Source organism: Chiloscyllium punctatum, chromosome 33 (assembly GCF_047496795.1).
Source record: "Chiloscyllium punctatum isolate Juve2018m chromosome 33, sChiPun1.3, whole genome shotgun sequence".
Taxonomy (NCBI): domain Eukaryota; kingdom Metazoa; phylum Chordata; class Chondrichthyes; order Orectolobiformes; family Hemiscylliidae; genus Chiloscyllium; species Chiloscyllium punctatum.
Window position 1 is genome coordinate 14,800,689 of NC_092771.1, and position 24,231 is coordinate 14,824,919.

Genomic DNA, 24,231 nt, shown 5'->3' on the forward strand with positions numbered 1-24,231 from the left:
AGTCCCGCCTTCACATTGAGAATACCCTCCAGCATGTTGTGTGGCACTATCACAGTGTTAAATGGGATAGACTCAAGACTGGGCATCAATGAGCTGCTGTGGGCCATCAACAGCAGCAGAACTGTACTCCAGCACAATCTGCAATCTCACAGCCCAGCATATTCCCCACTCAACCATTATCATCAAGCCTAGGGATCAATTCTAGTTCAATGGAGAGTGCAGGAGGGCATGCCAGGAGCAGTACCAGGCATACCTAAATATGACATGTGAATCAGCTGAAGCTACCAAACAGGACTACTTGCATACCAACAGCATAAGCAGCAAATGATAGAGAGAGCTGAGCAATCCCCACAATCAACGGGTTAGATCTAAGCTCTGCAGTCCAGTCACATCTAGTCATGAATGGTGATGGCAATTAAACAACTCATTGCAGGAGGAGGCTGCACAATTATCCCCATCCTCAATTATGGAAGAGCCCAGCACATCAGGGCAAAAGATAAGGCTGAAGCTTTCGCAGCAAACTTCAGCCAGAGGTGCTGAGTGGATGATCCATCTCAGCCTCCTGCAGTGGTCTCCAGCTATTACTGATACCAATCTTCAGCCAACCCAATTCACTACATGTGATACCAAGAAAGACTTGGAGGTACTTGAAAATGCAAAGGTTATGGGCCCTGACAACATTCTGGCAATGGCACTGAAGACTTGTTTTCCAGAAGTTGCTGCTCCCCTAGCCTGACTCTTCCAGTACAGTTACAACACTGGTACCTACCCAAGAATGTGTAAAATTGCTCAGATATGTCCTGTATATAAAAAAAAGGGCAAATCAAGCCTGACCAATTACCATCCATTAGCATACTTTTCATCATCAGTAAAATGATGGAAGTTGCCATCAACGGTGTGATCAAGCAGCACCTCTCAGCAATAAACTTTTCAGTGATGCTCAGTTTGAGTTCTGCCAGGGTCACTCAGCTCCTGACCTCATTATAGCCTTGGTTCAAACATGGACAAAAGAGCTGAATTCCAAAGAGGAGGTGAGAGTGACAGCCCTTGACATTAATGCTGCATTCTACCCAAGTTTGGCATCAAGGAACCCTCCTAGCAAAACTGGAGTCGATGGGTATCTGAGGGGGGAAAGTCTCTGCTAGTGGGAGTCATATATGGCACATAGGAAGATGGTGGTGGTTGTTGGACGTCCATCATCTCAATTCCATAACATCTCTGCAGGAGTTCCTCAGAGTAGTGTCCTAGGCCCAAACATCTTCAGCTACTTCATCATTGACTTTCCCTCCATTGTAAGGTGAGAAAATATTCAGCACATTTCGCAACTCCTCAGATACTGAAGCATTCCATATTCAAGTGCAACAAAATCTGGACAATATCCAGGCTTGCGCTGACAAGTGGCAAGTTACATTGGTGCCACACAAATGCCAGGCAATGACCATCACCAATAAGTGTCAAGCTAACCTTGTGCTGTTACCAAAACTGAATTCCCCCACTATCAACATCCTGGGGGTTACCATTGACCAGAATCTCAACTGGACTCACTGCATAAACAACTACAAGAGCAGGTCAGAGGTTTGGAATACTGCAGTGAGTAACTCACCTCCTGACTCCCCAAAGCCTGTCCACCATCTACACAGGGACACAAGTCAGGAGTGTGATGGAATACTCCCCACTTGCCTGGATGGGTGCAGCTCCAACAAAACTCAATGAGCTTGACACCATCCAGAAAATAGCAGCCGACTTAATTGGCACTGCATTCACAAGCATCCATTTCCTCCACCCCCGACACTCAGGAGCAGCAGAGTGTATTATCAACAAGATGCACTGTAGAAATTCACCAAAGATCCTCAGACAGCACCTTCCAAACCCACGACTACTTCCATCTGGAAGGACAAGGGCAACAGATACACAGGAACATCACCACTTGCAAGTTCCCTTCCAAGCCATTCACTATCCTGACTTAGAAATATATCGTCGATCCTTCACTGTCACAGGGTCAAAAACTTAGAATTCCCTCCCTGAGGGCATTATGTGTATATCCAATACATGGACTGCAGCAGTTCAGAAAGGCAACTCACCATCACCTTCTGATGGGGTGACTAGGTAAGGGCAACAAATGCAGACTCAAACAGCAACACTTGTGTCCGATGAGTGTATCAAAAAACTGACTAAATTTCTTTAATGATAAAAGCTTCTCTCAGTTTGGGTTCCAGGTTGATAATCCATTTCACCCTGTCAGCTGGAAAAAGATAGGTGTGCAATTGACAATGTCATAGGTCTTGCACAACCCTGGCCCACAACCTTGCCAGCAAAACATGCGGGGCCTGCTCTAAAATCCGTTCATGGTCCCACAGCACTCCCTTGTCTTCAACCCTCCCCCAACCTGACTTTGATTTCCTCCTCCCTTTATGCACAGGCGTGATGGGCCAAATGGTTGCCATCTGCACTGGGATGGTTTGATGTGTACCAATGGCAATGGCTTCAGCCACAACATCTTTCCATTCGCTCTGTCAATCTCTGCATTCCACTGCCTGCCTTTTTTAAAAATCAGTTCCAAGACCACCTCTTGTATTGAGTTGGACCAGCTGACCCAACTTTGCTTCTGACTTCCTCTCCGTTAATCACTTTGCTTGCTTCACACATTGATCTTATTTTATATTATTTCTATTTATTTTTGCATGAGATTGAGATTATATTCAGCATTGACAGGTTGGGCCGAGGGGTCTGTATCTGTGTCTCGATGACTCGATGTGTGTGCACATAATAGTGTACATAAAGGATGTGTGCTGCAGTTCTTGACATAGGATCACTGGCAGGGCTGGTGTTTATTGTACCTAATTTGGTCTGAAGGGATAGTTAAGAGCCAATCACATTATGTCGGCCAGACTGGTTAAAAACAGCAGACCTCCTGCCCTCAAGAATGCTCGTGCACCTGATAGTTTTATTTTACAATAATCAATAGTTGTCATTGATTGAGACTGGCTTCAAATTGCAAATTTATCAATTGTGGTTAAATTCCAGTGTCTATTGTGGTAGGATTTGAAACCTGTGTCCCCTCACTCCCCAGAATATTAGTCTGTCCATCCAGACTACCAGTGCGGTGACATTACCACCACCATTACCCTACCATCTTCACACACCAATATTGTCAAAGAGGAATGATGCCCCTTTTGCTATAAAGGCTGACTGGTTTATCAGGTTGAAGATTATGTCTGGCTTATTTCTGACATATGTGCCTCATATTGGGGCAGGACAATGGCCCAGTGGTTAGCACTGTTGCCTCACAGTGCCAGGGACCTGGTTTCAAGTCTGACCTGTGTTCCATTCCAACCTCGGGCAACTGTCTGTCGTGAGTTTGCACATTCAGTCTGTGTCTGCATGCGTTTCCTCCACGTGCTCTGGTTTCCACTCTGGTTTGCACAGAGATGTGCAGTTTAGGTGGATTGGCCATGCTAAATTGACCATAATTTCCGTGGATGTAAAGGTTAGGTAGATTAGCCATGGGAAATGCAGGGTTACAGGGATGGGGTGAGTCTGGGTCGGATTCTGTTTGGGGGGGGTCAGTGTGGACTCGATGGGCTGAATGACCTGCTTCCACACTTGTAGGGGTTTTTTGTAGATTAGATTAGATTACTTTCAGTGTGGAAACAGGCCCTTCGGCCCAACAAGTCCACACTGACCCGCCGAAGTGCCACCCACCCAGACCCATTCCCCTACATTTACCCCTTCATCTAAAACTACAGGCAATTTAGCGTGGCCAATTCACCTAACCTACACATTTTTGGACTGTGGGAGGAAACCGGAGCACCCGGTGGAAATCCACGCAGACACGGGGAGAATGTGCAAACTCCACACAGTCAGTCGCCTGAGGCGGGAATTGAATCCAGGTCTCTAGCGCTGTGAGGCAGCAGTGCTAATCACAGAGTCATCGTGCTGCCCATTCCACTGTGACACCGTGCCGCCACTCCATTGTGCCATTATGGATCAGAGAATTGGTGAATCCTTCTCTTAAAAGGGTCCTCCCCTCGTTATGTTTAACAATACATAACACTAGGAGAAGCTCAATGCAGCAAGTCTTTGAAACTCTGGTGTGCCATGAAAAACAGAATTCTTTTGACGTTTGGAGCTAGACATCCCAAACCACAAACCTACTTTCAAATATTCACCTGTATTCAATTTTCAACACAGCAATTAAAAACTTGGCTACACACTTGGTAACTGCAGGGTTCCTCATCCAGCTGATCTATCCCCTGCCACTGCTGAGCACAATGCAAAATGTATTCTGCAATTTAGTTTCTCAATACTGCTGAGTGAGTTGGGGAAGATTCTTCCGAAAGAGTGAATTTCCTCAGCAATGAAAAAAATGCTTTTTTGGTATCGATATGTGGATGTATATATTAATATGATAGGAGGGAATGCCCTCTGAATTACTCAAGTGTGCCTCCTGGTGGCTTTGGTCAGGCAAAGTGACAACAAGAGAATGGTACAGTTCCTGGTCCATTTGAAACTCTCTCCAATCTCAATGTTGGCAGCAGCAGGGACTCTGAGGGAATGTGCAACTGTTGTGTTTTACCTGTGCAGTGAGAGATACCAAAAGAAAGTGGAAACAAAGTTGGGGAGACAGATATGACTAAATACAAGCTGAGACATGTAGATTTTGAAGGAATAGAACAGTGTTGAATGGGGACATTTATATAGAGTGTACTAGAGCATTGTTGTTGTTATATCATTCTGCTGGCCATGAAGGTACCAGGAATGACACTGAGGCAAGGAATCATGTCCCTTCTCCTGAGCCAGGAGGCTTCGGTTCAAATCCCACCTGCTTCAGAGGTGTGCATTAATATCTCTGAACAGGTTGATCAAAGATATTTACGTCCTTTAACGCTTAGAAGGATTGGCATTTTTCTTTTAAAAAGGTATTCAGATAATAATATGGTAATCTGTCTATCGATTGTTAACTGTTCCCAAAGCCTAAATATATAAGCTGCAAATCCCAATGATTAGCTGAGTGAATCAAACCACATGTTCCTTTGACTGTTCAGCATAGGCAGAGTACTGACTACATTACTGCACTCAACTGACCGGAGTTTGTCAAACCCAAAATACAATGTCTCCTCTTAGATGTGATGCCACAGTTGTGGGCGTGTTCGTCAAGCTGGGAGTTTGGATTGTATGATGGTTCGTTCCCTTTCTCGGTGACATCCTCAGTGCTGTGGAACCTCCTGTGAAGCACTGCTGTACTGAGTTGGTGGTGATCCCATAATTAAGCGCTAGCTCAACAATCCCGGGTGAGTTAATTGTTACTTGAATAAATAATTTCAGATAATCAGTTCAGCTTGTACAACGTCCAGTTATGCTACCAAAAGTGATAGACATTTAAACTCACGGACCCATTCTTTGTAATTAAAGAAATATATTAATATTGTACACTTTTTTTTTGTAATGCCCAGAGGCTTAAAGTGTCTAAGATTCCCATCCAAGGCAATACCTCAGCTAAGCAGACTGAGCCTGCTATCCTATCGGTCTTCTCTGGTAGTATAAATTGTTGTGCCTGTTTGAAATTTGGCATTCTTGCATTTGTACTGATGAGTTCCCAAGTGAAAGGCTTTGCAACATATCTCTCTTTTTTCCAATGCTAAATTTTTTTCGATCAAACCGATGACTCTCGATGAAACGGTGAAATTTCAGGATAAGGTACAGCGCAGATTCATTTTATTTCACCAGCTGATTCTGCCACTTAATGAGATGATGGATGATCTGTGAACCATATATACCCCATAACCTCCTAACGACTTTGACTGATGATTTCCAGAGAAAGGTTCACAGCTGGCTTCGTATTAGTTATTGTTTATGGAAGAGAGCTAAATATTTTCATCTGAAGAAAGGAAGGGTCCCTGTTCTGAGGAAGGGTCACTGGACCTGAAATGTTAATTCTCCTCACAGGTGCTGCCAGACCTGCTGAACTTTTCCAGCAACTTCTGTTTTTGTTTCTGATTTACAGCATCCATAGTTCTATCGGTTTTAACATCTCCACCATTTGTTTGCGTAGAGAAGTATTTCCAAACTTCAGTCTTGAAAGGTCTCGCTCTAACTTTTTCACCCATTCCTCCTTCTCCTGGATGCCCTACCCAGCAGAAGTAGTTTACATTCGTCTGAACTACCTGTTCCCCTTAATAACTTGAAAAAATTGATTCAGTCATCTCTCATCTTCCAAATTGGAAGCAATGTAATCCTAATTTGCGTAACCTCTCCTCATTATTTAATTCCAGAAGTCCAACTATCATTCTGGTAAATTTATACCACACTCCTCAAAGAAAAAGCATCTGGATGGGTTTCTAATATGAAGGGTTTAGAGGGAAATTGGCCAAATGCTGACAAATGGGACTGGATTAATTTAAGATATCTGGTTAGTCTGGACAAGTGAGACTGAAGGACCCATTTCAGTGCTGAACAACTCTTTGGCTCTATGACAAAGTACATTCTTCCTACAGTGTGGGTATGCAGATTGCTAACAATACTATAGTATGTTCAAACCAATGGTTCATAGAGTTGAAACATGACTTCTATGTGAGTACGTATATATATTATAGAGAGAGAGAGAGAGAGAGAGAGAGAGAGAGAGAGAGGGGGGGGGGGGGTAAGGAACAACATTCCACTAACCTTTTTGATTATTTTCAGTATTTGTTCATGATATTTTAACGATCTTTGTACCTGGATGGCCATATCATTAAGACTGTTTCTTCCTTTTAATCCATTGGCAATACTATTTTTAAAGGTGTCTGCGTGTGGGTTAAGGAGCAGTTTGTCAGCAGTGATACCAGTGCTTTCATTGCCAGTACAATTGTTTAAAACTCCCTTCCAAAGGCAGATAGAAACCTCTCAGATAGCAAGCATTGACATAAAGCAATGCAGCTTCTTGCTAACCTTCATCCTCTGTGACAGTAATCTGATGATCAAAGCTGTAAACTCTACCAGGTTTAAAATGCGCAGGTATTATACAAACTTACTCCACAGAAGAAGGCTATTCAATTTGTGCCAAATTTTAAATAAATTCACTGCAATCTTTTCTTCTGAATACACAATAGAATATCATGGATATATTTCAATCATGTTTAATGTGAAATTCCTGAATTCAGAGGAAATTATTTAATTTGCAAGTGGTTATTGTCCGGAAATGAGAAGAATCCCATTGGCTATTACCTTGGGTACATGTGTTCATTATCCTCAAGTTATTGCCCATTCTCTCCTTTTCACAAACATCTACACTCAAAAGACTTATATTATTCCATTCTCAGTATGGTCTCATTCATAAGCAGTGCTGGTATTGTAATGGAATACACACACTCTGTACTTCACTAAGAATTTGTGCCATTTGTTTTGTAAATTGTGGCACTGGAATCATCAGGGTTAGTTTGGTACGGATGATATTCAAATTCTTGCCCCCTATCTAAGAAGGTAAGGATATTGTACATAAATTCTGGGATGTGATTTAGTTCTAACTCTCTGCATCTGTCATTCACTCTTTCTCTACTGCCTCTGTCTTTCTCACTCTCTGGTTCAACCCTGTTTCTCCATCCATTCTCTGCTTCACTCTCTCACTGCCTTTCCCTGTCATTTATGCTCTCTCTCTCTTTCTCTCTATCTCTCTCTCTCTTTGTCTATCATTCTCTCACTCTGCCTATTGCAATGTCATTTTGTCACTCTGTTTGTCTCTCTCTCTCTTTCAGTTTTTCATTCTCTTTCACACGTATGTATTTTTTTCCTTCCAGGAGGGTGATTTAGCATGAAGTTTCAGGTATCTCACTATCTCATCCAGACTGAGTGCAAGGTTGAGTACTACAAATGACAGTAACTTGCAACCAACTCCAGACATCAGCTGGTCAGGTACCCCATGACTTCACACTGATAAGGAGCGACAATTAAACTGACAGGGAATAAATTGGAAAATGGAATGCTTCATTTTGTCTGGCAAACAAAACACAATGATCTATACCATTGCATCTTTCACTGCACTCTCAGGAATGAATCCAAGAGTTTTTATAAGATGCAGTGATTCAGCAAGACATGGGTTAAAGAGGAAGCTTGTCCTGTGCCTCTGTGTGTGTGTGTGCGTGTCATAAAGATTTTCTGCACAGAAACAGACCCTTCAGCCCAACTCATCCAGGCCGACCAGATATCTTAAATTAATCTAGCCCCATTTGCCAGCACTTGACCCATATCTCTCCAAACTGTTCCTATTCACATACCCATCCAAATGCATTTTAAATACTGCAATTGTACCAACTTCCACCACTTGCTCTGACATTTCATTCCATACAGTCACCACCCTCTGCATGAAAAGGTTGCCCCTTAGGTCCCTTTGAAATCTTTCCCCTCTCACCTTAAATGTATTCCCTCAAGTTTTGGTCTCCCCTACCTGGGCTTAATGTATAATCCCACACCCTCTCTTGTACACACAGGATTGTGAATGGAAGTGGGATGTGCGTGTGTGTGTACTGTAATCCCACACACCCTTTTGTTCACATTGGATTGTGTTGGGTTGGGTCTGTGTGTGTATGTTTGTGTGTGTCCACTTTAGTCTTCATGGCCCCTGTTGCCCACACTGCATTGTATTGGGAGAGTGGGATATCCGTCTGTCTGTCTGTGTGTGTCCTGTAATCCCACCCTCTTGCACACACTTAATTGGGGTATCTGTGTGTGTGTATACTGAATTCCCACATACCCTCTTGCACACACTTAATTGTGAATGGGAGTGGGGTATCTGTGTGTGTGTGTGTGTATACTGTAATCCCACATACCCTCTTGTTCTGATTGGATTGTGTTGGGGTGGGTCTGTCTCTGTGTGTGTCTGTGTGTTTAGCGGGTGAGCCGGACAGAGGGCTCCTGTACCTTTAAGGCTCCTGACCGTGTGTGAATCCAGCCACATTTGTTTCGGCACCAACCATGCAATCCTGACGTCAGGACTTGCAGAGTCTCCTAGTTAGAGGCTGACGTGAGCGATCAGAGAGAGAGAGAGAGAGAAAGAGAGAGAGAGCGCTTGAACATGGCCACTGTAACCAACGGAGTGCAGCTAGACAACAGCAACAGCGGCAGCAGTCGGATGAACGGCTTGAACCACAGCAGTCAGAACACCATCCCAATGAAAGACCACGACGCCATCAAGCTGTTCATCGGCCAGATCCCCCGCAATCTGGAGGAGAAAGACCTAAAGCCGCTGTTCGAGGAATTTGGGAAGATCTATGAATTGACTGTGCTGAAGGATCGTTTCACCGGTATGCACAAAGGTCTGTGGCTCCCAGTCTCCTTCTGTTCAATGAAGACACCCCGGTGCAGCGTTATGTGTGTGTGTGTGTTAATATAACAGAGAGCCCGGCTGACTTTATTTTTCCCTCTGGCTGGTTGGCTTTTACTGCTAATGTCTGACCACTTTAAGGTTTTGTGTTTTTTTTTTAATTTTGCGTGTGTCACTCCTTCCCCATTACTTTTCAACGACCTGTCATGAAAGTTTCCCGAGAAATTGCAAACAGCCGATTTCCCTTCATTAGCTGGAGAGTGGATTTTCTGTCTCTCTCTCCCTCTCATTCTGTGTCCAGAAATAAAACAAACACTTTATTCGGTGTTCTGCTGACCTGATCTCATGTGATTTTTTTTTTGATGTCCGGAATTAGACAGCCTTGATTAGTATGTCTGAAAAAAAATCTAAACATGACCCTCATCCGAAAATGACGGACGCTCAAAAGTTTATTTCAGTTTGTGTATTTTTTTGTGTGTGTGCAGAGCTCAAATCGGAGCTGCACTTTTTCCTCCCTCCCTTCCTGCAATTTTCTCTTTCTGATTTGTAAAAACAAACGGCTAAATTTACAAACAATTTTTTTTTTAAAAAAAGAGAAGCATTTGTAACTGTGTCTGGTTAATCCAGGGTTAGGGATTAAAGTGCATCATTGTCATATTCGGACTGTGAGACCGTGAGAAAGTTTTTGCAAAATTCCATTTCTGTTTAGCTCGTGATCCGGTTTGAGTCTGTGAGGGTTGGACACTGCCACTTTCGTCCGATTTGTCACTTCAACGTGGACCCTTGTGTGTGGGTGTTTTTTTTTTATCGTACTTCGAATCCTGAACCATGTGTAGTACATTGCCTTTCAATGACAGATGCAGATCCACAGTGACTTAGCTCTGTTGCGGTAAATCACTTTGGCCTCAAGTTAAGTTGCGCAATTTCAGCTCAGATCTATTTCTGTGGATTGTGTCTATTTGTATCTGTGTGTGTGTGTGTATATAAGGAGGGATTTCTTTTTACTTTTTCTCTTCTCTCTGTTTCTGCTTTCTTCCTGAGAGTTTTTATTTTAACGACTCTGTAGACTTGAGCCTTTCATTCACTGACTTGAGATAGCATTGCAGGCAAACAATTGGGGAACAAAAAAAAATGTCAAGTAATATCATCATTTGCATGCATTGGCTGACCTTAGCTTGTGTTAAATTATCAATGGGATGGAGATCTTAATGGAAATATGTTCTCCTCCACTGGGCTTTGGAGTTCATGTAACTGCAGTTGTCAATAATTTTAGCTTGGACAATAAACTGTGGACATTAATGCACCCCTTTTATAGTCAAGTCTTATTAACACGGGATGCTGATGAGGCCATACCTGACGAGCAAATGACTGCTTTGTTCTTGTTCTATAAAGAGACGGATTGTTGGATCTTAAACAGCCATGATAAGCAGCCAAACTATTGACATCTGTTGCAATACATACTAATAAGATGTGTTCACAGTATAGTTCAGCTTTTGAGTTACCAGGAGCCCTTGATGAATTAACTGCCTGGAATGTCTGGACATTGTTTTGTCTTAACTGGGCAGCAAGAATTAGCATGGTGAGTCTTCTTGCTGTGTCTGTCTTTGCAGCGAAATAATCTTTACTCCTAGCTCCCTTGCATTAATTGTCATTTGAATGTACATGGTTGCAGACCAGGGATGCTGCTGTCCACAGTGAGTGTTGCAGTGATATTGAAGAATTCATGCTAAGTTGATGTACTGGATGTCGAAATAACCTACCGCAAATCAAGTCTGTGCCCTAGACTGTGCTCTTGTGTGTAACTTGAGACAGTTATGATATAAAATCCCTTTCTGAGCAATTGCTTCTTTTTTTGTAAAATATGAAGCTTGATATTGGGCCGATTGAATGAGGTCTGTGATTTGACTGAAAAGTTTCAATTGGACATTGACTTAAACCTGCCTCATTAAAGAAAAAGGCTGTCTGTAGCTGAGCTTGTTTAGTAAAACAAGCCATTTTCTGTACTTTGTCGACTTCATTACTGCATCTGGATTTAATTTGAACAGGGAAGCTGTTCTGGGTGGGGAGTGAGATAAAATTGCTTGCTTGGGAAAGGGAGATGTGGAGTGAAATGTGAACACTGAGACAAATTTTTTTGTGTTCTCTGTGCAGCATTTAATAAAATGAGTACACTAGCATTTATGGTATTGAGTAACTTGCTCCATTTTTCACACAGGTTGTGCCTTCCTCACATACTGTGCCAGAGATTCGGCCCTTAAAGCTCAGAGTGCTTTGCACGAGCAGAAAACGTTACCAGGGGTGAGTGGATAATTTTGTTTTATTTCCTTACCGTTATGAAAGATCTGACCTTTTTATCCCTTCACCCACTTCAGTATTTCTGCCAGGCTCTGCGTCTTGGCAGTTCCTGTTTGTGAAGGCTCTTGTTAACAGTGGTGCACATGCATCATATACTAGTTGCTTCAACAGCAGAGCAGAGGAGGATGGCTTCTTTTCATGAATTTCTAACCCCCCCCCCCCACTCCATCCTCCCACCACCTCCTGCATATAAAAATAACATGTCAATCTGTCCTGTCAGTCACAGATCTTGACATTGCAGCAGGCAAGATCATTGCAAGATTTCACAGAGTGCAAACACTGGCTGAAGAGAGATCCATTGAGCAACTGCGCATTGCTGCTCCTGATTTCTGAAATGAGATCTGTCTGTCCCACGGAGCAAACTGTTTCTGTAAAGGCATGTGAGACTGGCATGATACCCAAGTGGTGTTATTTCCAACATTTTCAATCTCTCCTTCCCTTGACATGTTTTCTACCTTGGCACTTAATGATCACTTCTAAAATGTGTGTTTTGGGCTTGGAATTAAACGTTGTTGTGCCTGGATTTTTTTTTTAGTTTTTATTTTGCATCTCTGCTAACGCTGGGTTTGTAGTGCTGGGATGTTTTTTTTTTGTAGCCGAATCCACTTCCCTCTGAGCTGAATTAAATTTTTTTTTTGGATACGTCATGCTGCAGTATTTGCATTGTTGTTCAAGTCACAAATATAAGCTGATAAGACAAATGAATATAACAGGCTTTGTTACAAGATGAGGAAGACCCTTCACTTCATCAAGCTGGGTACTGGAGGGAGGTGGGAGGGAGGGATGTGAATATTAAACTGGAAATGAGTTCTGCAAATTCCATTTGACGCTTCCCATTTTGACCAAAGGACTTTGTTGAAAAATTACTGTACCATTCACATTGATTACTGTTATCTGTGTTCCTGTGTCCAAGTAAAGCAGACAGTGATAAATACTGTTGCCCTGAATGCTATATGCTCGGCTACATGGGGAGGGGTTGGAGGCAAAAATAAAGGTCAGCTGTTTTAAGTGTTAATGTTGTGTTGCTGAATTGCAATCGCCATTTGTACTGGCAATACTGAAAATGGAGGGGTTGGGGTGCCTTCTAACCTGTCGTGAGATGGTCGACACGAGAAGTTGCTGGAGGATGTGAAACAGTTGCAACACCTGTACTTTTTTTTTGAGTCTGAAATTTACTCTCTCAGTCAGACATGTGGCCACACTTGACATTTATCTGCACTGCTTAATTTCAAGGTAGTTAGATGAGACCCGCCTCCCGGTGACATGGATGTCAGCCTTTGACATTCGATGTGGTCCTCCCGTTTGGTTAGTTTCCATGCCCATCATACAATGTTCCAATAATGCGTCTCTGACAGTAGGAAGCAGGGAGCTGTCCAGCATTTCAGCACTTGTGACGGGGAGGTAACCCTTGTTCAGCAGATCCATTTTAGTTTCCCTGTGTGCTGTTGAATACCGAACGAAAGGCAAGCGCGGATTTCAGTGGTTAAGAGATGCCGTTTGACGCGATTAGCAACACGTTAAACGTCTATTTCCGAATCCACCGGGTGCAGTTACTCATTCCCGGCTGATACTTGCCAAACTGCAGCAGGCACCGCACTTGATGCAAAAGGTTGACAAGAGAAACTCCAGTCTTCCTCTGTAGGGCTGGTGAAATTTTTATTATATAAACACTGCATAAGGCTTGAGTGCTCTTTAGGGCTTTGCCTCTCTGTGCAGATGCTGATGTTTCCCATCGAAAGTTATGAATATTTATTGCCTTTCAAAAAAAAACAGGGAAGTTTTTTTCGTCAGTGGTGTGAACACTAGTATTAAAGAAGGGGCTCTTCACTGCCTGTTGACATGGATTGTTGAGTCTACAATAGGTTTTCCATTCCCATTCTAATGTTGCTCCACAGGTTACTTCTGTACCGACGGGGAATTCTGTATAAGTAGCACTTCCAATTTAGGATTGCAAATATTTTATCTTCGGATTTGCCTTTGAACATACTTATTTTTGTGTAGAAGGCTGTTTTGTTTGTAATTAGTAGCAGTATGGTCGTTCAGAGAGAGAGCTATACCTTTTTCAGATAATGATTTTCTTTATCTCTGGCTGTTGCGAAAAGGCAAAATTGCAATCCTCTCTTTTCAGGAGTAGTTAATAAATCATTAACCAATCCCCTATGAGGTTTCCACCTTTAAAAAGAAATTGAACAATTAATTCAGTACAGCTTTTGCTATTTATTGAGTTGCACAAATGTATCCTGTGAAATTGTCCTTGGTACAATGGGAAGTTTTAACAGTGTAAAATTTCATTGTGGTGCATTTAATCTTAGTTGATTTTGAACCTGTTAATGCCAGATTACTTTTTTATTTTAAAAAGATACTCCTTTTTTTTGATGACTGATGTCGTATTTAATTTTGAATGTCCTTTGCTTATTTCCAAATGTAGTTTGTTTCTGTTTGGCTTGGTCTACACCTTGAAGCCTAATGATTGATTTTTCACATACTTTCATGGTTCTGGGCTTCATAATTGCTGTCACCTTTGCTGCAGTTTTGTCTTAGTTGTCAACCATAAAGAGATGCACAGATAAGTGACTTTCCTGGGTGCTTGGGATCTTTCTGCATTTATAGTCCCATTTGTAGTTTGTGAAGCCACCATTTAGCATTCTTCACTCTCAACTCCCCCTTTCAGTTGCTTAACTCCCAACTCCACAAACAGGGCAAAGAGGTTGGAAGCTCACTCTTGAGAGTCAGAAGGAGGAGTGATACTGCACAGTTGTTTGTGATACTCCAGCATCTCATTGCGGCTATTTCAATGTAAGATGTCCCCAGGCACTTCAAAAGAAACACAACCTCACTACAATTTTGCATAAATATTGAAGGAGTCTTTAGGTTTGGAGGCCAAATACTTGGTCAAAGAGGAGGAGTGCATTGAGAGAGAGAGAGAGAGAGAGAGAGAGAGAGACTGATGGTTGAGGAACAGAGCTCAGGCCTAGTTGACAGAAGATAGCCGGGGGGGAGGGGGGGGGGGGTGGAATGTGTTAGAGATACACAAGAGGCAAGGGTTGAAGGAATGCAGAAGTTTGAGAATTTGGAGTGGTGGAGGTAAGTTCAAAGGTTCAAAGGAAAATAATCAATTGTGTCATATAATTTAAAGTGCAGTTTACTGCTGGGAAGGCTTTTATAGGATACCTCCACTATAATATTTTGGATTGTTCTTGACCAGCGTGGGAGGAGATTGAAAGTGGAGGTAGTGGGTGATATATTTTTCATGAACTTGACTAGGCATGTTTTGACACTCCTCTGGGGCAGAGGCAGGGATGCCACCACTGTGTCAAAAGACCCCACATTTTAAACCCAGAGTGCCTAGCACTGGGCTCAAACCCAGAGCTCTGATATAAAATGCTGCAGGCTCTGCAGATTGAACCAGCCAGGCCAGCAGGTGGTGGCTGACAACGTGTATCTGATGATCTCCGGGATTAACTCCAGCCTGGATTGATGAAGATCTCTCTTTACCATGAAAACTATGTTCCTCAGGAATGAAGTAGGTTCTGCAATCAAAGTTTTCGACAATCTAAATCCAGATCACCTTGTCTAGTATTGAATGGCATTTGTATCTCTGCAGTCTGATAAACTGACATAGATCAAGCTTTACATTGAAATAGAGTGTCCTGAACCAAACTTGGGGTAAACGCTCATTATTAAGAGATTGTAGGAGGGTTCTTTACATTGTGTGCAGTTTCTGGTGACTGTGACCAGAGATTATTTCCCGTCAACACTGAGCACAAAAGGTGGGAAAATAATTGATGACACAATACTGGCTTCAAAAATACTTTGTGTTTATCCCAATTCTGTCCAAATGGAGAAAGCTGTGGAGGTAACACCTCAATTTCCCTTTTGCCTGAATTCCACTTCCCCTTCAAATATTGGAATCAGTGCTAATTTACCCCCTCCCTGTTCCAAATTCTTTATGTATAATTTGCATCTCTTCTCTATGTTGAACACGTCTTATCCCAGAATAGAGAATTCTGGGCAGGAAATGTCTCATTTCAACAGTAAAATTCCTTCTTCTTCCTAATTAAAATGCAATCTGTGTGACAATTTATCTCCCTTTGAAATTCCAAATGGATGAGAAATGCAAGCTAAATGATGCAGTTAAAGTTACTGCATTGAAAGTGTTCATGGATACATTAAAAGAGATCTTGTTTTCTTTGCACAGTTTGAAAGGAAAAATGGGCATTTTTTCAATTCCGTTGTGATCCATTTTGATGTATGATGCTTGAATTAATATAACTTTTTTTTTGACCTCTGCTCCCAGTTCTGTGCATCTGGTTTTATTTATTAATGAATATCACACTGGTGTTGCTAAAATATGGTTTGTTCTGAGCAGTATTTTTAGATGTGCTTGATTTGAGTTTTTTTTTTAAATGAATATTTTTATCCCCACTGCATTTAAACTGGAATTAATAATGAATGTGCTTGGCATGAAGAGTATTAAACAGTTTGACCATAGCAAGTCTGTTTCTCGAACTGCCTGTGTGTCAAAGAGTAGGACATTGATTTACCATGTTTCCTAAATGTAGGAAACTCCACAGTGATGCTGTAAACCGGCAGCAGTATTTAGTCAACAATTTTGGGTTTCAAAGAGTTATGTGGGCTAATCTGTCAGACAACTGTTGGATGGAGTTCATAGTTGCAGTATGGATGACTTGATGTGTATCAAACCGTAGAAATAAACCTATATTTTATTTTTCATGTCACTATGCCCAGCATACAAATGTATTTCCCTATTGGGCAACTTGCTCAGAAGCATTTCTTTCTTCAAGTCCATTTCTAGCCAGATGTTCAAGTCACCCAAGAGGCAGCATTATAATCTTCCCCTTGTGATATTTTGTTTCTGCTCTTCAGTGTCATTTTACCCTCTATACTTGCTCCTTATCCAAAATATGGCTCAACTGTAATGGAGAGCATGCCTTAAGGAAGATTGTAGGGCAGCAATGGACTGATCTGTTTCCTTGCTTCACCAACTTGTAATATGAAGGCTCCCTCTCCTCCTCATCTCGCTGGTATTGGTTTAGCCCAGTTCCACTATCACCATTGCTCCTCGGGCACCATTGTGCATGCCCAGGTGGTGAGGATCACTGGGCGATCCATTGATTGACTGCTATTCAAGACAGACCTGACCCTTCCCTTCAGCACCTTAGAAGGGTCGATGGGTAGTTGGTAGCAAGGGGAATTCCAGCTGGTTATTTTCTCTTGCTGGCCTAACTCAGAAGAGCCATGTCCATGTTCCACGTTCCCACCACCATACCAATCGTGGATAGCTAACGCAACACTGACATGGAGAAACATCACATCCTCCCAGTTATTATGATTCAGTGTCACATTAGTCAGTCATAAGCTTTAATATTGTTAATCCAATTCATCCAGCAATTGGCCAATGCTTGGATTTGGCTTCACAAAATGACAACTTTCAATTACATTGTTCTTTCCTGTCATGTAACATCCCAACTCACAAGGAGTTCTTGGAGCAACATATGACATTGCGCCATGTGAGGTACTATTGGGGGTAAATGTCCAGAAGCTTCAAAGAGATAAGTTTTAAGGGCATTTTAATGGAGGACCATGAGGTTTTAGGGAAGGCATTCCAGATGTTTGACCTTACTAGCTAAAGTGGCAGAGTGATTAAAATGGTGGAAGCTCAAGAGGCCAGAGTTTGGTGAGTGTAGAAATCTCAGGGGGTTATGGGGGTGAAAATAATGTAGAGGTAAGCAGTTGTGAGGTCAGGGAGGGATTTGAAAATAAACTGGAGTACTGTACAATTAAGATGTAGCTTCATTGAGATACTAATGCAGATCAATGAGTGTGGGGATGGGGTGTGGGGGGAGTTGGGGAGAGTGAATGGAACACAGTATGACTTAGGACATGGCAGACAAAGGGTTGGATGAGGACAAATAAATCCTCCCCAGAGGGTAGGATGACCGCCACATGGGAGTAGAGGCAACAAAGGCATGGATGAAGCATTCTGCAGTGGACAAGCTGAGGATAGAGTCAGGTGCTGTAATGGAGATGAAGCACACACAAGACTCGATTTATTTGAGCTTTGTTCCACTTGCACATTTATTTTCTACATCTTTTACATGCAGTTGGAATGTAGCTTTTAAACACTTGTTCTTTGTGCATCAGTCAATAATAAAATAACACCTTCAGCTCATCTGTCCTTTAGTTTGTTTAAATACCTTTTCATTTATTACTGTGCATTTTGAAGTTTGACTTTAATTCAATCAGTATTCGTACTGTCGAGCTTTGTACTTTTAGACAAAGTCTGCTGCTATGACCTTTGCAGTATGACATGTGTAAGTATTATTAATTTGATCATAGTGCGAGCAAATACAGTGGTTTGATTGGTTGGCTGCTGTTCATTTAATCTCTATTGAGGACATGTTGTGCCTCATACTTTAGTGTACGACAGTCTCAACTAATCACCTCTCCAGTGCACTGCTGCCGAATTGAGAGTTCGTTGTCGTTTTTTCCTCCAGACTCAATTTAAAGCTCTGACACCTAATATACATATTGCAAGGGGCAGATCTTTCTCATTTTCTTTCTTTCTCTCCCTCCTGCTCTTTGTCTTTCTTCCTCTCTCGCTCTTTTTATTTCTTTTTTCACTCCTTCCTTCACTTTTTCTTAATTCTTTTTCTGTCTTTATTTCATTTTTTTCTTTTTCTTTTCTCTTTCTCTTGTTTTCTCTTTTTTTCCACTCATTTTCTTAATTATTTTCTTTCTCTCCCTATTTTCTTTTTTCTTTTCTCTTTCTCTCTCTCTTTCTGTCTTTCTTTCTTCCTCTCTCTTTCTATATCTCTGTCTTCCTGTCTCTTTTTCTTTCTTTCTAATTCATTCTTCCTAATTCATTCTTCCTCTCTTGATTTCTCTCTTTTTTCTTTTTTCTTTTCTCTTTATCTCTCTCTCTCTTTCTCCTCCCCTCTTTCTTTTTCCCTCTTTCTGTGTCTCTGTCTTTCTCTCTCTTCCCTCTTTCTTTCTGTTTCTCCCTTTCTTCTTCTGTCTTTGTTTTTCTATTTCTCCCTGTTCTTTTTCTTTTCTTTTTTGTCTCTTTCTTTCTTCCTGTCTCTCTGTGTCTCTCTTTCTCTTTCTCCTTTTCTTCCTCTCCGTATCTGTCTATTTTTCTGTTTCTTTTCCTTTTCTCTTTTTTCCCTCTCTTTTTCTTTCTTCCTTTCTCTCTCTGTCTCTCATTTTCATTTTCTTTCTGTTTCTTCCTCTCTCTCCCCCTCCAACCTTTTTCCTTTCCTCTCCTCTCTGTTCTCTGTTTATGCCTGTTGTTCTCCTGTTTTTCTTCCCCCTTTTTAATGCTGTTCTCATTTGCCTTCTATCTAATGTCTCTCACGTTTACCATTCATAGTATATAATGAAATCCATACTCTGACAAAAATATATTGTTCAGAAACTTACTGTGCACAGAATCTTCAATTATGGATAACTCTTTCCTCCCTTCCAGCATCCCCTTTTTCCTCCAGCCAGACATTTTCAAAACTCACAGGAGGTAAAACCTAATCCCTCCTCCTTGGTTTCGTTAATTTTCTATGCAACTTTTGCAGCTACAGATCTTGAGTCATCAGCTAGGTTCTCTCATCAAACACAAAGGGAAAATAACACAGTGAGTTCTGAAAGAAAGACTAGATATGAACAAAGGACAGTATTTGCATTCTAACCAGGAGGTGACAGTAATCCAAATACCTCTGCTCACTTTCTACCCGTGAGCAGAGGACTATCTGAGTAAACAAATGGAAGTAACAATGTTTTTGTGAGGATTTGGAGATGCCGATGTTGGACTGGGGTGTACAAAGTTAAAAATCACACAACACCAGGTTACAGTCCAACAGGTTTAATTGGAAGCACACTAGCTTTCGGAGCGACGCTCCTTCATCAGGTGATAGTGGAGGGCTTGATCGTAACACAGAATTTATAGCAAAGATTTGCAGTGTGATGTAACTGAAATTATACATGAAATTATATAATTTTCAATGTATAATTTCAGTTACATCACACTGTAAATTTTTGCTATAAATTCTGTGTTACGATCAAGCCCTCCACTATCACCTGATGAAGGAGCGTCGCTCCGAAAGCTAGTGTGCTTCCAATTAAACCTGTTGGACTATAACCTGGTGTTGTGTGATTTTTAACTTTGTTTTTGTGAGGGATGCTGTACATTGTGAAATAGCTGGTTCCACTATGTCGCTCAGTTATTAGCTCTGGATGAGAATACAAAGAAGTGCACAGACCACTTCTAACAATTGTACCTCTTTCATGGGGTGGTTCTTAAGGTTCAGTGGTAGTGTCCCTACCTCTGGGCCAGGAAGCCTGTGTTCATGCCCCACCGACTCCAGAGGTGTGTCATAACAAATCTGAACAGGCTTATTCAAATAACTACCTCACTCACTGTGGTGTAGTGATAATTTTGCCTGATTAGTAATCCAGCAGACGGGGCAATGGTTTCGGGAACATCAGGACGGCTGCTGGAATTTAAATTTATTAGTAAAATCTGGAATACAAGACTAGTCTTGGTAATGCTGACAACTTTTGATTGTTTTTCAAAACTCCTTCTTGGTTCATTTTCTCTTTCTTTCGGGAAAGACACCTGTTGTCCTTACCTGGGCTGGCATCCATCTAGGAGAAAGTGAGGACTGCAGATGCTGGAGATCAGAGCTGAAAATGTGTTGCTGGAAAAGCGCAGCAGGTCAGGCAGCATCCAAGGAGCAGGAGAATCGACGTTTCCTGAAGAAGGGCTCATGCCCGAAACATCGATTCTCCTGCTCCTTGGTTGCTGCCCGACCTGCTGCGCTTTTCCAGCAACACATTTTCTGCTGGCATCCATGTAACCTCAGATCCACAGCAATGGGGTTGACTATAAACAGCTCTCTGGAATGGCCATTTAGTTCAAAGGCAGTTAGGGATAGGCAACAAATGCTGACCTCACCGTTAACACAAACATCCCACCAAAGAATTTTTCAAGATAAAGTAACTTTGGTATCTGTGGAAGCTGAAGGTGTTGCACAACTGTTACTTCTGAGGGTGGTGTTTTGTCCCATCAGTGTGAAGGCTCAAAAATATTCTGAGCTCCAACTTGCAGGAATATTCAGTGGCCAGTAACAACGTGCTAGTGACTAGCCCAATTATGCTGGTCAGCGTGTAGAGTGAGGAGGTTGGTCCTTGATTACTTGTTCTTTGATGTGGTATAGCAGGAAGGTGGGCAAATGTGGAAGGGATGGTAAAATCGGTTGCAATTCTCCCATGCTGGGAAGGGGGACACCTGACCAGGTCACCCAAACAAAGTCAACAGATTCTCCCTCTCCCTTACTGCACAATGCTTGTCTGATGTGCATACTAGTAAAAGGCAGGGGATGTGGTCCTGAGTGCACCACTTCCATCAAAGCTGCCTAGGCTTTCGAGAGCACCAGGAATTTCCATTTAAATGGTGCAAGTGGCAATTTCTGGGGACTCAAATTCCTGTTCTGCAGAGTTGGCAACCCATCTTGCAGAGGAATGTGGCTTGGTAAGTCATAGCCCAGCACACTGTTCAATGGTTCTGTTTTGCCAGCAGCAACAACAACAGACCATCTTGGACAAATGTAGTAGACGTAGGAAGTAATCGCTCTCAACTGTCCTTCCCATTCACACTAACAATGATGTACACAGAGTGCGGCACCCACTAATAATGATTTACACTGAATGACGAACACTGTAATGCCGGGTTTTACACTAAAGAATGATCTTGCAACTTACATTAAACGGCTGTAACTGCGCATAAAATTCAATGAATGGCAGAAACGAAATTATAATGATTTTAGCATAAATAAGGCGAAGTGATTTACAGGCAAGCCATTGTAGCTAATAGGCAGCCAATTGCAAAGAGATAGTGAGATATGAGGATGCGTAATAACTGTCTCTCGCACTGGGGGACGATGGAAGCTGAAAGGCCCTGTAATAACCTGCTGAAATTCTCAACAACCTTCCAATCTTAACAATGAGGAGGATTGGAAAAGGAGGCTGTGCTGTTTATGGGGTGTCAGTTGAATGTCCAGTTCAGTGGAAGAGGTGTAAAGGCCTTCACTTTGTCAATAGCCCTGCATTCATTTTCTCTTGCCTGTTTGCTGGGGAATTGAAGTGAGCTCACTGCATGTTCTACTCTGTGTGTGTGTGTGTGTGTGTCTGTGTGTGTGTGTGTGAGATTGTCTGGTTTTGCCGGCAATTTTAACACTCTGTTAAATTAGCAGGACCTTAAATGTTCACCTTGACAGTAATTTTGTTTTTAATTAAGAATCAACGTTGAATGATTGGCAGGCTTGTAGACTGAAAAGTGAAAATGAATTTGGTAGCTTGTCTTACTTTAATAACAAATGCCCTTTTGTTTCTCACTTTTTTCCCACTATTAAGAAAAGTAGCCATATGATGTTGAGTGGCTCCACATCCCTTCCCTGGGGCTGAAAAGACTAGTAGTTAAAGACCAAAATTACCTTCACTGAAGAGGGAATAATGGTTCAGAGGTAGCTAGAATCCAGAAGTGATCATTAATTTTGACTACCTTCTGCTGGTTCATGGTGTCTTGCTGTGTGGGTTTGATTTGAAGGAAGGAAGTTTGATTCAGATTAATATTGCATTCTGTTTTTATATATATTTAATGTACTTTTCAGTTTAAGAGAAAATTGTTTCCCCTTCCCTCTTCGGTGGCTCAGTGGTTAGCACTGCTGCCTCACAGCACCAGGGACTTGTGTTTGATTCCACCCTTGGGTGACTGTGTGGAGTCTCGATTCTCGGGGACCTGCAGGCTCAGTGGCTTGGCCATGGGAGATGCAAGGTTACAGGGATAGAGTATGGGGGTGGGTTTAGGTGGCATGTTCTTTGGAACTGCCTGCTTCCACGCTGTAAGGATTCTGTGATTCACCCCCAAACATCCCTGCTCTCTCATCATCGTTCAGTGGATCTATTCCAGAGGAAGATGTCCTTGTTGTTACAGTTCACCTGGGCAGTTTTAATTGTTGTGCTTTTAACTTTTGTGGCCATAGATAGGAGTGGTGGAAGGTCCAATGTACTTCCCATCACATGGGCTAACCAGGAAACTCTCCTGAACTTAGTGCCTGCCGTTGCCATGTCAAGGCAAAGTCATCATAGTCCTAGAGGACCGGGAGTTGCACTCTCAGTAGAGAGAGAGAGAGATGATCGATGGTTTAATCTGAAAGTCTCCACAGTTCTGGTGAGGGGAGAAGTTGTGAAGGCAGGACATTCAGGTTAACCTCAGTGGGTGCGGGAATTGAACCCACTTAGTTGGTGTCCCACTGCATTGCAAACCAGCCATCCAGCAAACTGATCGCAGTGCAGGAAGGCACTGGCCATGTTATGAAAGAACCATCCTTAAATCCAATCGATCAGCTAGTATTCAAACCCAGAGCTTCTGGCTGGGAGGCAGGGCCAATATGCATTGCACCACAAAACCTCTGAGCCTTGTCCACAAGGCTAACATAGACCTGCTTTAAATAGAAACTCTCATTTTCCCTGATGGTCTTGTTTCACATGTTGGTCTCTCTAATGGTGAGACGCTCTCTCTCTCTCTCTCTTTTGAGTTTTTAGGGCTGTGTTTTGTCATAGGAATTTACAGGCAGTAGGAGCACCTTCTGAGCTTGCATAACAGAAAGAGAAAAGCAAGCTTCTCTACAATTTGTTGGTACTTTGTTGGTTAGCATAAAGGTACTGGACTCCCTCTGTTGGTTACTCTCACGAAAGGTGGAAGTTACAATTAATGCTGTTCTTGTGCAAAACCCCAAACACTATGACTCCTGCAAAGCTGTTGTTCTCGTGCGGGTGTGTATGCACAAACCAGATTTCTTTTTCAAATTGTATTTCTTCTGGCATTAAAGCATCTCTTGAGAGCAAGAGGAGGAATTGGGAGCAGGCATGTTGGCCGGGAACAACGGCAGTCATTATGTCTGTTCTGGAGAGTGCACTGCGAGAGTCTGAGTGAATAATTAGAAAGCTATCGACTGTAGAAATAAACAATAAATGCCTACTTTGGTAGTCCTGTCGTTACCTTTCCAAACCACAGCAGGGGAAAAACCGTGCACGTCACGGAGAGTCCAATTGTCACAGGCACATTTTGAGAATTTATGGGACTAATTTGTTTAGCTAACTCTGGGAAATATTGATTTTTATTTAGGGAAATAATTAAATATTTATTTTCACTTTGTTAAGCTCTGGAGGTCAAAATCCACATAAAACCGTACAAGAAATCAATAGATTAGTTTGCGGGCCATAATATTTAATTTTGCTTTGATAAATATTTGGCCACTTCGAGTCACTGTTAATACTTGTAGAAACTTAATATGGAGAAAAGGACGAGTGGCAATTTAAATGAACAATTCAGTTGCACAAAGAAAGGAATTGCAATCATCTGCTACCGAGTGTGTATTTGTTTTCTTCCTCCGGCTTTCTGACTTAGTTTTTGCTCTGCAAAATATAAGCTGGCACCTTTGTCAATTGACTGCTGTGTCCATTCTTTGCTGTCATCCACAAGGGATTTGGAATTGATGATGTTATCT

At 42.1% G+C, this 24,231-nt stretch overlaps 1 protein-coding gene across 12 annotated transcripts in view; it reads left to right on the forward strand.

The window, feature by feature from the left end:
- Window positions 1-8,887: 8,887 nt before the first annotated feature.
- LOC140458450 (CUGBP Elav-like family member 4) overlaps window positions 8,888-24,231 on the forward strand; it is an 881,222-nt gene continuing 865,878 nt past the window's right edge. For 3 of the 12 annotated variants that reach the window (XM_072553041.1, XM_072553039.1, XM_072553040.1), the window contains exons 1-2: window positions 8,892-9,287; window positions 11,511-11,593. In XM_072553041.1, coding sequence (XP_072409142.1) covers window positions 9,047-9,287; window positions 11,511-11,593 — 324 coding nt within the window. In that variant the 5' untranslated portion in view covers window positions 8,892-9,046. Of the gene's footprint in view, window positions 9,288-11,510; window positions 11,594-24,231 lie in introns of all 12 variants that reach the window. The other 9 variants (XR_011953493.1, XR_011953492.1, XR_011953491.1 and 6 more) reach the window with 5 other exon arrangements.